The 14,577-nt window shown below is 40.2% G+C and overlaps 1 protein-coding gene across 9 annotated transcripts in view; it reads left to right on the forward strand.

Annotated features, from left to right (window-relative positions):
- Positions 1-14,577, forward strand: part of HDAC4 (histone deacetylase 4) — a 265,136-nt gene that overhangs the window by 176,948 nt on the left and 73,611 nt on the right. For 6 of the 9 annotated variants that reach the window (XM_052791434.1, XM_052791431.1, XM_052791428.1 and 3 more), the window contains 4 exons: positions 2,894-3,034; positions 6,016-6,128; positions 10,894-11,010; positions 11,098-11,296. In XM_052791434.1, coding sequence (XP_052647394.1) covers positions 2,894-3,034; positions 6,016-6,128; positions 10,894-11,010; positions 11,098-11,296 — 570 coding nt within the window. The remainder of the gene's footprint in view (positions 1-2,893; positions 3,035-6,015; positions 6,129-10,893; positions 11,011-11,097; positions 11,297-14,577) is intronic. The other 3 variants (XM_052791435.1, XM_052791433.1, XM_052791432.1) reach the window with 1 other exon arrangement.

Raw genomic sequence — 14,577 nt, forward strand, 5'->3', positions numbered from 1 at the left:
TTTGAAGGACAGGTCTCTTCAGTTTAAAAATATTTTTTATTATATGGTGTTTTTAAAACCATCTGAATAAGCTTAAATTATTGTTTTGAGTTTTGGAAATGCCTCTGCTGAAAGCTACATCTTTCATTGTAAAATACGCTATATGTAAATTCTTCGAATTTGAGACTGAATTTGTGCTGAATTTTAATTCACCTACTTTGGTCTATATAGCATCCAATTAAATGCGTGTAGGGATTATGCTCTCTGAGGTCTTGATGACATGTTAGATTTGGAATTATATCTGGGGGATGAATAGAACAAAATCGGAGCAAACTAAATAAATGCAGTTATTTAAATAGACTTTTGGGTGTTTCAAAACTTGATCCTTCAGCTGAGGAAGTGAAGGAGAAATATACAGAACAGTTTTGCCTGAAAATAGTTTTATCTGACAAATTATAATATGCCACTTTTGCTATAACTTATTCTTGAGGTGTTTTCTCTTTTAAGGCTGTAATTTTGTATCTTCATTCCCTTCCTGTTACATGGAAGGATGTTTTTATTGTGGCTTCACGTATGGGATGTTATCTGGTAGTATTGGGTAATCTGTGACCCCAGATCTTTTGTTTCCCTGCTAGTTTTAAGGTGTTTCTAACCAGTTCATTCTCTGTACTTGAAAGCCGCACAATTACTTGTCTGTTCCCAACAGAAAACATACTTCAGATGAACACCATGCAGGGCATAAATTGCATATGAATAAAATTTGTGCTGAAGTACAGTTTTTATTGTCGTGTTTTTCTTTGTCAGAAGACAGATCCTTTCAACAGCTGTGGCATAGGCTTATATTTCATTTGCTGGTTGGCAGTGCAAATGTATCTAAAATGGATGTATCAGTATCTAGCTGTGACACGTTCCCATTTGTTCTTTAAAGTCTTGACCGGAGCATCTAGACAGTTATTAATACTCAATATTTGGAACAAATTAAAGCTGTGAATTAAAGGGTGTGGGATGAGGTACCGAATGTTCGTGTACCCAAAGAGTATTTCTAAAATAGTAAGTCAACTTCTGCTTTGAAGAGAGCTTTATAAAGTAGCTAGTTAGAGCGTATGCTTGTATTTTAACTAGTCCACTCTTCTAATATTGCCCTCTGAGCAAATGACAGATTTGTATTCAGTCCCCTACCATTTTATATGCAAATGCCCTATAAGATGATTCCCCCTTTGCTAATGCACTTCATCCTGCATTTTAAGCATCATCTTCAGGAGTCTGACACTTTTTTTTAGTGCTCCCTTTATCTCTTGCTGGCATTTTTCTGTCCAAAACATTAATGAAAAGCTCTTTATTTTTTTTTTCCTCCCAAAAGTTTTATCAAAGTACTGTTTTGATGGCTTAACTTCAAGCATTTGATCTTGAATTCGTCAGCCTTTTCATTTTTGAGCCCTGCAATTAACATTGTTGGGCTTGATCTTTTACGTGACCCAGTGGTCAAAGCCAACTGTAGGGAAATCTATCTGTAGCCAGACTTAGTTAATTCAAATCAGTTTGTAAACCCTATTTTAATTCTTCTAAAGAAATGTAGATTATTGGCCCTGCAGTATAGGGAGCCGAGTGTATCGGTGGTTAATGGTGAGAGCACAGGATTTGCCGGTTCAAAGGGATTAAGCTGCAGAGTTGTTAAGAGGTTGAGGAAGGGAAAAGATTGGGCCGGTTCACAAATCTCATAACTGGCAGGAGCCCTCAAGCGCCAAAGCAGATATTTCATGTATACTCAAGAGATCAGAAAGTTTACAGAGAAAATCATCTTGCAGGAGGAATCTTGACTTAAGGCTTCATTACCTTTATAAAAACTTGATAAGCTGTGCCGTGCAAACGTGTTTGGTGTTGCCAGCTGTCATTAACCCAGAGGCATTAGGGGTTCCCAGGAGATCTGCTTTGACTTTTGGAGAAATGAAATCTCAGGATTTGGGTACAGCAGAAGTTTTTAAGAGAGTCTGTCAAAAGTATGATGTACACAAAGTAAGTCAGGCTGTGGTCTCAGGAAATACATGCACACCTACCCTTGGCAGCCCTGAATTTTCAAAGTATTTGATGTGTTTTTAGATATGGTTTAACTTTGTGGCTGTGATGATGTAACCAAGTTGCTCCCCAAATAAACAAACCTTCTCCTCCCTGGCATTGGCTTTGGCCCTGGCCACACTCTCATGCCCTTTTTCTTGAGTTGACACTGGCTCCAGTTGACACAGGCTCATCTGACTCCAAGGTGAGTTGCTTCAGGGAGGTGAACCAGCAGGAAAACATTCACCTGTTTTGGTTGTGGGGTTTGATTTTCGTATTTTCTTTCCCGCTTCTCTGGTGTACCTCCCTAAGCCAGCTCACCCTGGGGTTGGATGACTCCATGGGTGTGGAGCTGCCCATTTCAGCAACACATCACAGATAGCGTCTCAGCCCCACGGTGATGCTCCACGCTGAACAAACAGCAACATCTCAGTTGTCTCACCAATTCCTGTATTGATTTTTTTGATCCCGTAAGTTAGGTTTACCACTGGCTTGGGAGCAACTTGGGCAGAGATGGGAAACGAGGGGATGTGAATGATGCTCTCTGCAGTAGTCTGAATGAGTTCACAGCAGATTGTAAGTCTGTGTCTTCATTTGAGAGAAGACATTGCAGGATGATTTTTTTTTTTTTTTTTTAATTAAAATGCTATTGACTTTCATTGCCAGTGAATTCAGATATCGCATAGACTGGTACCTGCCCACTATATTAAGAAGTCTTTGTTCCAAATATGTCCTATCAAATGACTAATTTCATTTAGGCTTCTGCAAATGCTGAACCTGTAATCCAGTCTTTGCATTAAGTAAAAAAGCTACTGAAATAATATTAACCAAAACACTGTTTGCTTTTCCTTTTTCTGTTCAGCGTCTGAACCCAATCTGAAGTTACGATCCAGACTAAAGCAGAAAGTTGCTGAAAGACGAAGCAGCCCCCTCTTGCGCAGAAAAGATGGTCCAGTGGTCACCGCTCTTAAGAAGCGCCCGCTGGATGTCACAGGTACGTCGGGTAAGGAACAAATCTGCGCCAGCAGCCACATACTCAATGAGATGTCCCTTTCCAAAATTTATTCCTGCATCCAGTTAATTGTGTAGTCTAGATCTCTCATGTGCCTCTCAATGTTGGCAAAACCTGGATGAAGTTGGCAGAGTTGACCAGTGGGTGATGGCAGGTGGGCATCAGCAACATTGGTCCATTGGGTACCTATCTACTGAGACAGCATTACCAACTCAATGAGCTTTTTTTGTAGTTTGTTTTAAGACATGCGTAGATGGATGTAAATACGCCACCAGAGTGCTGTTTTTTTTCCCCAAGCATTTCTATGATCATCAGCAACAGGTTGTTGAGAAATAAAATTTCTCAATGGTGATCCCATTAATATCCATGGGGAGGCCATAATTCACGGCTGTCGTCCTCCAGCAGTAAATGCCTTACAACCCCTGTTTGTTTTAGCCTTTGGGCAGGATGCCATAGTTCCTTGTTAAGTAATTACGCCAAAGTTTTGAAACATGTAAGGTGTTTTTTTATCTATCTATCTATCTATGTATCTATATATATCTGATATTTTTGACTACTTATTTGACAGTTTCTTATTGAAAAATAATATTCTTCTGGGAGTAAAGTTTGTAAGGAGGGAACAGAGTAAACTAGATTATATAGATTACCATAAAGTTAATTCTTAGCACCATCTAGGGATGCCTCTGTGTAAGTACAACTGTGTGACAGCTTTTCCAGACTTGTCTCACTTTAAGGCACACTCTCATCATTCAAACAAACTCAAAGTGAGCTCTCTTTAGAGAGCCCGGTGGTTTCCAGAGACCCTAGGGTAGCTATGCACCGCTCTGTGTTTGCAGAGGGAATAGACGATTTCAAGAGGTAAGCATAATTTATATCAGATCTGAAAACTGAGTTTACTTCACTCATATATTGCTATATGTCACATGGCTTTGGGGATAAATCAGGGTCTAATGGCTGACCGGTTGATCTCAGTAATGCCTTCAGAAATGGCAGTGGAAGCTCCCGCTTCTCACTGAGCATGGGCATGGTTCATGAAGCCAGCCTGGAGCCTGGCTAGAAAAATATCTGAGTTGTTATGGTAAGAGGGGACTTTTGAATGGAAAATAATTTTTAAATTAATTTTTAATTTTTAGTAATTTTTGAATCCCACTTCAGGGGATAGAAATTATGTTTAATTCCTGAAGAATACATTTGAATGTGCTAGGTACTTTTCCTGTGTCTAGGTAGTATGCACAAGATCTAATTTGTTGTAGTTAATGACATGGTCCCAGAAAAAGCACGTCTTTTCCATGCAGTCAGAATATTTTTTCAAAACACCTAGACTCTCCGAAGTCGCTTTCTGTGGAGAAGTTCAGTGTTAGGTGCTCAGCTGGGTGTTATTCCATGCTGAGTGTTCTTGATAGCAAGATGCCTCCTCAAATGCACAGCCAACAAAAAGCATCAAGGCTTCCTTTTTAAAAAAAAAAACAACAAAAATCTCTGTGCTACTTTGCCGGAGGTACTTACAAGGATCAAAATGGCAAAATAGTATGTACAGAATAATGCCACAAAAGAAATAATTTTTTTAAATCCCCCAAATTGTAACAATTGGCTTTTATTTCTACTGGGGCATCCTAGAGCAATTATGAGACTGCTGCAGCCTGAACCATTGCAGCCGCTGGGAGATTCTTCTGGTGTTGGGCAAATCCTGTGCTTGGGGAGGAGAAAAGTTCAGAAAAAAAGTTTTAATGTTATTTACCTTCCAAAATAAAAGGAGAAACACTGGAAGCTGTGCCATACAGCAGGTGAGAAACCTTCTGAGGGAAGTTTTCTGGCTGTTGCAATTTCATGCGCTGTTTCTGTTTGTTATTATTTCTGTATCATTAATGGGGAGGCTTTGATTTCAGGCTGGTCATCTTAGTGGTTCTGGTTAGTGAGTTCACAGGGAACGTGTTGATAAAATATACAAAGCTGAGAGGATTTTCTGAGCATTCAGGTGATAACAGAATTATTTTGGGGGATTAACTCTGCCTTGGGTCTTTCCAATGGCAAAGTGTTTTACTGCCTGAGTGAAGAAGACTTACCAAAAAAAAAAAAAGCAGTGATTTGAAACAGATTTACTGTTTTGGACCCTGTAGAGTTTTGCCTGATTTTTGTAAAATGTGCTCAGCCATGACCATGGTCAATTGTCTGTCCATTCCCATGTCACTCAGGCAGCTTTTACATCTCCTAAAACGATTTAATTTGCCATCCTGGCAAAATATCATCCTTGTGAGTCAGTCCCCAGGCAGTTTTTGGGAGCTCACTGCTGTGGGAGCTGTTGTGCTCTGTGAAGGGCAGCCCAAGGCAGGTCATGTTTCTCTGAGGACCCAGCACAGTGTGGGCACTTTGCAGGGGACGGGGACATTACACATGCCCACTCATCTGCACCGGCAAAATCTCGGTGCTTCTTTGTAAAAGCAGAAGTCAACTCTCCTGCACGATCAGCGTGAGGGCTTGGTCCTGGTGGCGTATTTCCAGTAGATCCAGATGAACCAGAAGCCTGCATGGGAAAATGTCAACACTGAGACACTTCCCTGGTTGTTCCAGCATGAAGTCTGATGCAATACATGGTGAGAGGGTGTCATTAGGGTTATAGGCTAAAGAGGGTGAGAGAAGCACTTTTAGAAAAATGAAGCAGGATGATCTGACATCCTCCAGTTTGGCCTCTTCAAGCCTTCCATGTCTTTTATTATCTTCCAATTGTGTTTAAAGTTATTAATACACTATAAGAGAAATCCCCATGAGGAGAAGACATAAATATGTTAAGTAGGTACTTGGACAGACCATTTGAAAGTGTCAGTATTTTAAGAGCCCTGGGAAGATTTTGGGGGTAGATGGGGAGGAGGAGGGTTGCTTTCCTCCAAAACAAAACTTGAGGGGTTGTTATCTGTGTAAATACCATCGTGGAGATTGTTTGTAGTGCTAAAAGTTGGTTTTGGATGTGTTTTTAGACTCTGCATGCAACAGTGCTCCTGGATCTGGTCCCAGCTCTCCAAACAACAGCTCCAATAACATAAGCACCGAGAACGGAATTGCAGGATCAGTCACGAGTATTCAAGCAGAGGTACAGAGCCCTTCCTCACTCTGATTTTTAACACTTGGGTTTCTAATCAGTTTTTGCAGAGTTTTAGGAATTTGAGCATACAAACTGGTGTGCACCACACTAAAAAAAAAAACCCCAGATCGTGACTTGGAGCGGACTTTGGGAATTACCTCTCATTCTGGGCTGACAGGATGCATTATCTGTTTATTAAATCTAGTTTGAGCCAGCTCGCAAGCTGCTTGTGGTAACTTGTAGTGGTTTTGTTGTGAGGAGAGAGTGAAAACAAAGTGATTTAGCAAGGTAAAGCATGAAGAGCGTTTCCTGGTCAAATGCAAGTATTTTAAAATTTGGGGAATCTGTTCTCATATATTGTATATGGGGTGAATTTGTTGTGTGCAGTAGGTTAGTCTAAATATGGCCAAACCAGAACTGAATTAAAGGGAATGGATTTAACCTTTTTCTCCCCACTTTGGGATTTGAAAGCTTGGTGCCTGATGCCATGTGCTAGCTTAGAATCCCCTAAGCTTTCACCATCACTTGAGGCATCTGCTATGGATGTCAAGGGCAGGGTATTGGGCTGGGTAAACTGGAGTTTAATTCAACACGGCAGCTCCTGTGTTCAGGGTTACGGAAACCCAAGGTTTTCTAAAGGCAGATATTGGGGTGGGGGCCATGTTAACTGGCTCCCACCATAAGCCTTACATGTAGAAAACCAGTGTGGTTATGTTGCGTCACCGGTGCATTTCTTTTTATCCAGCTTACCATTAGCTGTTCTCCCCATGAATATAGTGTCTGTCTGAACATCAGGACTGTAAAAACAGGCTTGGGCTTGTTCTCTCCAAATTGTCATTTAGAGTTGAAAAGGACTTCTTATAGTATAAATGTAAGCCCTTATTGCTTTCTAGTTTTCTACAGATTTTCACTTTATTTTTATTTCTAATGTAGTGTAACAGCATTTAATATAGGCAATATGCCTTCTACTCCACCCTCTCCTCTGCCAAATTGTCCACCACATATCTATATTCACTCTAGTTTATTGTAGACTTTACAAGATTTACACAATTATTGTAAAGGTTAAGATGGTGTAAGGTGGAGTCTTATCTTGACACTAGGAGCTGAAGCTGCTCTAAAGAGACATGGCTTTTGAGATGCATGCCAACAATTTAGTAGTTTGGAGCAGACCTGGAAAAAGGTATCTTACACACAGGGTAAGATCAGGTTTACAGAACTGAAGACTGGCTGAGCTGAGGGCACATCTTGAGTACATTTGTGTGGGCCCTGGGAAGACTAGCACCAAGTTACCAGTTTTGCTGATCCAGGAGCTGTCAATCTTGTCTATACTTAGCAAATTGCAAATCCCCAGTTACTGCTGATGGAAAAAGTAGTGAATTCAATAATTTCTTGTGATATAAACAGGGCAGTCAGCTTCCCACAAGACAGTGTTAGCTCACGCAGGTGAATGTGAAGCTGTAATATTCTTCTTAACCATTTTATTTTTCAACTAAATAATATGAGGTAATTATCTGTGACTAGACCACCAATACCTAATAAAATGGACACAGACTATAAGAAAAACTCTTTTCATCAACTGCTTGTAATGCAGTTGCTCAGACTGAGGCATGAGTGGCACAGACCATTTGAAAAAAATCCCTATACTGCCAAAGCCTTTCCCTGGGAATCGTCTTTGACTCTTTTGCAACTGTACCGCAGCAGGTAATTCACAGCGATGCTGCTGCATGCAAGGAAAGAAGCGTGTTCATCTAGAATTTTAACAAGAGCAGCATTTGATGCACCATCTCCAAACAACCTATGCATAAAGGATGAAGAAAATCTAGTTTTCATTTCCCTGAAAATGATGTCTAGAGGTTTTTTCACCTTTTTATAATTTTTGGAAAATAGGAAAAATATAGCATACAAATAATTGTGCAGTTCCAGTTTTAAAACTGCCCAGGACTGTGTTAAGTATATTGGATCATTGCCATCACAGAACAGAATGAAACATAAATCACTGTGTGATGGCAAACAGAACATCGATAACCTGTTGCACAAAGTGTTCTCCTCCCAGCGTTTCAGGTGTACTTGAATGGCTTAGCTAAATGTCCTAGTCCTTTGCATTTGTTTTGGGGAAAAATAACTGCACTTTGTTCTAGTATGTCATGTTGTGTCATACTAGCTGATCCATTTGCCTGTATAAGTTCATTTGGGAAAAAATAACTGGGCAAGGTAGGGTTTTGGTTTCTTGAAAATCTTCTTTTTCAGTAGAAGTGGTATTACCTGGTAGCCCAAGTGTTGGAGATTTCTTTAATACCAGTTGAGCAAGCTTTCTCATGTTCCCACTTTTAAATATTTAGAAATATTTAAATGTTTCTGAAAAAATAACGTTGCTAGCTTTAAGTGTTTCATGCTTACCTTCGTGTTTTATTTTAAATGAGAAATACGTCTCTTTGCTTCTTAGTTTGCTAGGTCACCTCTTGAACCATTTCAGATATGTTGGAAGGTGGTATCTGAGTTCATTATTTAAGTTTCAATGCTTGCCTGCAGTGTGGAAAGATTACAGCTCTCTGCCTCCTTTTAAAATAGGCAATATCTATTTTTAAATACTGTTTTTAAATCTAAAGGTTTTTCCATCTCTGAAAGGTACATGATATTCATTGCCATTGCAGTTGATACAAGACTATAAAAAGTACTCGACTATAGATGAAAATTGTACATGCTGAAATTGTTCTCTTCTGTGCAATTCAAAAAATGTTTGTGTACAACCCGTAGGTGGGATCTGTGTATTTAAAGTGATGATAATGCTGCTAAATACCATATGCTGATAGCGTCAGGCTGCTGCATTTTTCTCTTCACTGTTTTTAAAACAAATCCCCAGGAGATAGTTTGAGGCACAACTACAGAGTATTGATTGTTCAAAGAAAAAATGGATGTAGTTTTGTTTCATTTATGATATCAGTAAAATATTTCATTACTCTGCTGACAATAACTGTCTTATTCTCGATGTGGCATGCTGACATTATGTAATTTAAATTAAAGCAAAATTGCCAGTAGTGCTCAAAATTACTTGGAAGAAGCGTGTGGGTATGCACAATCATATGTCCTTACCAGGTACGGCTCAACAGCAAAATGCTCCCTGCAAATTTCCTCCTTTAGGGCAGCAAATTGTCAACTGAGATCTTAAAAACAGATGGGAGAACTGATCTGTAATATATTTTCAATAAGCTTGAATGACATTAATGAAAGTGCAAGAAGGCAAAAGGAAATAAGAAAAAATTCACTTTGCAGACAAAACTTTGCACAGGGTCATATGAAAACTAGGTGACTTTGTTGAACACTTAGAATTTAGACACAGTTGGACATGGGGAGAATGACCGGCAAGTTAGTGGCACATCGAAGAGCGCATTTGAAAGGCATCCCAGTGTCTGGTAATGGTGACCCACACAGTCGTGGAAAGGCTTTACTTCTCCTGTCCTTCTTGCACAGGTAGCACGAACCTCAGGTGCGAAGATGGGTTGTCCTGTTAAAGCTGTCAGCTGGTCCTGTTAAATTCCCATAAGTCAAGGCAGGATTGCTTTTGAGGATTGTTCTGTAGAAAATGTTTGGTTTTCAATGTTAGTTCTTATGTGCGCTTTTTTTCCACCTAAAAGGTTGCTGCAAGTTTTTTTTTTTAAGTCTCACCTTTGAGTCTTTGAGGGAGAAAAATAGGGTTTTATTATCCAGACCTGGGCCAGCCCTGCAACCAAGGAAATAACCTGCCAAGTCTCATGGACTTACAGGACTATGAATTTAAGTCTAAAATGTATAAAGCCATTCTTCAGATCTCTGTTACATCGATGTAGATTGTTCCATAGTATAAAACTAAGTTAATCATAATCCCTTTTTTCACAATAGCACCTGAGTTAAACAGTAGAAATTGTATAGAAAGTCTTTTGAAATCTAAACTCTATTTTATTTAAGTTGGAAAATCACCTGCGGAGAATTCAGGGTGATCAGAACACTTGTTTCCTAACTGAAAGATTGGGCAGTTTATTGTAATTTTTATAATGGGTTTTCTAGTGCATATTTCAAATCAATCTTGTTTTGAAATTAAAGGCATTTTTACTTAAGTGTTCCTGCTTTAAATGGCCATAAGATAATTCAGTACATCTTGCATTTCACCCTGAAAATCAGGAAATAGCTACATAAATGCAACCTTAAGGCTTTTTGATGAAATTTTGAAGTCTGATTTAAGCTAAAGCACACTAGTAAATAGCATAAATTGTCTGTGACTTGTGAAAGAGAACAACAGCCATTGTAATGCCATTTTTTTTGAGGTAATCTGTTTTAGCTTTAAAAGGGCAAACACTTGAGAAGAAGTAAGCTGTTAAATCTTTGCAAAAGCTTTTTGTGGTGGCACTGCATGAAGACTGAGCAGAAGCAGAGCACCAGTGAGGATGTAGGGGTGATCTTTAGTCCCCAGGAAAGATAAAATAAACTGTAAAAGGTCTCTCTGTAGGGCAGCGAGGTTGGCAGCAGTTGCAGAGCGAGATCATCCCTGTGTTGGTTATCCTGGTCTCGTCACCCCTGCGTGGCCACAGCAGCGGCGGTGTTTGGGGCATATACCTAGTCTGTGCTTGTTTAGGCTGGATCTGAAGCACAGCTTATCTCCCCCGTTCAGTATTTCCAATGTCAGCAGTGAAGTTACACACTCTGTACATTTCTGATGTGTTCTCACAGCAAGCATACTGTGTCCTCGATCTGATCTGTGGATGCTCTCTCACCAGGACAATGTTCTTGATTTTGTTTCCAGACCAGCTTGGCTCACAGACTTGTGAATCGTGAAGGCTCGGTAACACAGCTGCCACTCTACACATCTCCTTCTTTGCCCAACATCACACTAGGACTGCCTGCAACTGGCCCTTCCAGCGTAAGTTGGAGAGGGATGCAGCCTTTGAAATGTTGCTTGCACCGATTTATCCCTTAACCCGCTGTGCCATCAATTATGCGTTTGCAGGGAGGATCAGCACAGCAGGATGCAGAGAGACTTACTATCCCAACCTTACAGCAGCGGATCTCTTTATTTCCTGGCACTCACCTCACTCCCTACTTGAGCACTACAACGTTGGAAAGAGATGGGGGAACTGCACATAACCCTCTTCTGCAACACATGGTCTTACTGGAACAGCCAACTGCACAAACTCCCTTAGTCACAGGTGAGCACTCCGTAGATAATGTGCAAAACTCAGTCCCAGCTGGGGAAAGAGAGCAAGTGACATCTGTTGGGTTTTTTTGTAAAGTCTGTCTCTTGTACCAAAGAGATATGGCACCATATATGCATTCTGTAGGTATAACATATAACCTTTAGGATGTGTTTGTTGATACGTTGGTTAGTGGAGACATTTGCAAAATCAGAGGTTACCTACCTCATGCAGAGATAGGGGAAAGCTGCCTTGTCATTTTGGTGGAATGAAAATAAACAGTATTTACTTCCCTAAGTAAAGCGTAAGTTTGTAGGCCACAATTTAAAACTGTATTGTTAGAGTTTTAACCACTTTAGGTTAACGTGGAGACAAAAACGTTGTGTCTTATGATTACCCTTCCTGTTTATCATGGATGGTTTCTATTCTCTATATGAAAGGCATGCATTTACAAAATCTCAGATTAAAATACTTGCTTTTCATCATTATTATAAATGGCAAAAGCATGGCAAAATCAACTGCATTCAAACAGATTGTATTTGTTTGTATATGTTACATTTTCAGTATGCTAATTGCTTTGAATCACTCCCTGTGTCATATTTTCAGAATTAAGTACCTGTGGGAAGGCATATTTCTATAAATAGGGTTGATTCAAAGCAATAATCCCCTGTGGGATGCATTTCCGGTTTACAGTGTGTAATGTTGGGACAAAGGATGTTCTGCATAAGTTATAGATGTGTCGATTTTTATTTCTTTCATTCCATTTCTAATGGAAGCTCTTGAGACATGTCGATCACTGAAGCATTACAGCACTGCTCACTGGTTTGGCTCATGTCTGGTTTTACATTCACATCCCAGGAATATACGTGGGGTTGTTATAATCTTATAAGCATATACATAAGGGGAAGCTGAAGCACAGAAGTGTGATATTTAGCCAGCACTCTGAGGCGTGAGAGTGGTGCGTGCAGATTCCTTGAACCTTTACGAAATATTCTGTTGCCTCCTGCCGTGGTTGCTGTGGCATGACGAGGTTACCCAGAGTCATGGCATGGCTCTTCACCAGTTGCCCTTTGCCCAAGGTCTGTTGATGAAGAGCTATTGGAGAAGACTTCCCCTCTTATCCTATCACCAAAACTTTGTTCTCTGTTTGTGCTGGTGTTTGCTTTAAAGCACACGTAGGAAGAAGTGCTGTTCTGTTTCCTATTCGACCTCTCTCAAAGCTTCCCTCAGTTACAGGGTACTGTGTTTGCTTTCAAGTGTATTCCTTCTAGTCCACCTGCTATGTGCAGTGTTTTCAAAGTGAGTACAACGTGTTATAAACCAACACTTAGGAGAAATATTCACAATACAACAGAGCAACAAGAAGAAACACACATTCCAGATGCAGCAACTGAAAGAGAACAAGCTAACACATGGTCTCAAAAGCCCTAAGTGGACTGGCTGCTAAACTACAGTTAGTACTTCTAACTTCCTTGGAACCAAAGTGGAGTTTATTAGTATTCTGCTTATAGCCTTCAGCTCTGGAGATAGTCTCCTGACGGCTGCAAAATGATCCAGCACAATGACATGTTCTTTCTGTGCAGGAAGGTAGGCCTGGGGGTTTTGGGAAACTAGAGCAGAATTCCTTAGGTCTGCTGTTCCTCTTGTGACAGGTTACTCTAGATAATATCCTTCACATTGACATGTATGTCCTGAGTAGGAACAAGGTGTCTCCCTGGAAAGCTTTCACAGGGGGACCTTGGTCATTCACTTGGAGGAAGATAGTCTTCCAAGGTGTCTTATGCAAACCGGATAGGATCCCTTCCTCTGCTGTTTAATTTGAACTTTTGGGAAGAGGAACTGTGCTAGAAGGGAGATGGACCACATCTTTCCAAATTATTCATCTATTCATACACACACAGACATATGTGTGTGTGTATATATACAAACACATTTATAGAGACATGCATTTATGAAATAAGATACCTTTTTACGTGATCCTTTTCAGAAAAGCAAAGGGTAGGAGAAACTCAGAAAATCTTTACCCAAGAAGAGAAGCTTTCAAATGAGTGAGATTCTTCCACATGGGGCAGTTCTGTGAAGCAGTGGAAAAAGGAGGTTATGTCCTGGGACAGAAATGTCAAGTTGTTTCTAAACCACTGTATTCAGCTGGCTGCAGACTTCTGGGCAGTTTCTCTCTCTTCTCAACCAAAGACTGAAGAAAGAGAAGATACAACTTCTCTGACCCTTGAACTGGGCAGTATTTCTGAACATTACTGACCATTTGCACAGTCTTTAGTTTGTTTTATACAGAGGTAAAGCAAAAGAGTACTTTTTTCCTAAAAGTGTGTGCAGCCTTTTCTACATTAGGGAGACACTAGCAATGCCTTTCTACCCCAAGGTAAAGTGAGCAAAAGTAAACTCTTATCCTCAGCTCCTCCACCCTTGGGTTTGGCCTTGTGTTGGGTGTGTTTTCATGTCCCAGCTTTCTAAGAAGTATGTAAAGGTATGTTTTCGGAGAGCAGAGCAAGAACTGGCTTACCCCAAGAACAGCTAAAAAGACAAGGCACTTCCTAAAGACATGCCCTTACCAGAGCTCAGATAGGTATTTCACATGGTAGTCATCAGAGACACCTAAATTGCCAAGGGCATGTGAGTAACGCAAGTTATCCCAAAATAACTTTATGTTTTCATTAAGTTACTAGCATGTATACACAGGACAGTGATGGAAACAATTCTAGCTATTTGTCGTCTTGGCCTCATAACTTACTTTCTTTCTACAGAAATAAGGAAGCCTGATGGTTCCCATATTCCTGAAATGCTTCAAGGGAGTGCCTTTTTCCAACACAAAACTGGTCAGGGGTTTATCACATGGAAGTTTTCATCCCTAGTCATTTCTGTGGGTGGGGTATAGCACAGCTAAGGGCAGACTTGCTTCCCTACATGGTCTAGAGTGGGAAGCAGCTTCATCAGCATCCATCATCCTTCAGCATATCCAGTGAGCCCCCTGTAAGGTATAATTGCTGGATGCTGTGGGGTGGCAGCTTGGGTTGGTGCTTTCTTAGAAATGAACCTGGGATTACTCCCTATACCAAGGCAAGCTGTAAGACTTAAACTTTTCCAAACTACCACTGTGATCTTAATTCATGTCACTCACTGAGCAATGGAAGGGTCTAAGGTATTGCTGATTTTAAGAAATGAAATGTTTCCGTAGGGTCTCTGAGTAAACAAAGAAAGAATTCAAAAGAAAGCGGAGTATTACTCCATCCAATGGTAATTAATTGTTATCTGTTCTCTTTTAAGGATGCTTCAGCTGT

Source organism: Harpia harpyja, chromosome 7, assembly GCF_026419915.1.
Source record: "Harpia harpyja isolate bHarHar1 chromosome 7, bHarHar1 primary haplotype, whole genome shotgun sequence".
Classification (NCBI taxonomy): domain Eukaryota; kingdom Metazoa; phylum Chordata; class Aves; order Accipitriformes; family Accipitridae; genus Harpia; species Harpia harpyja.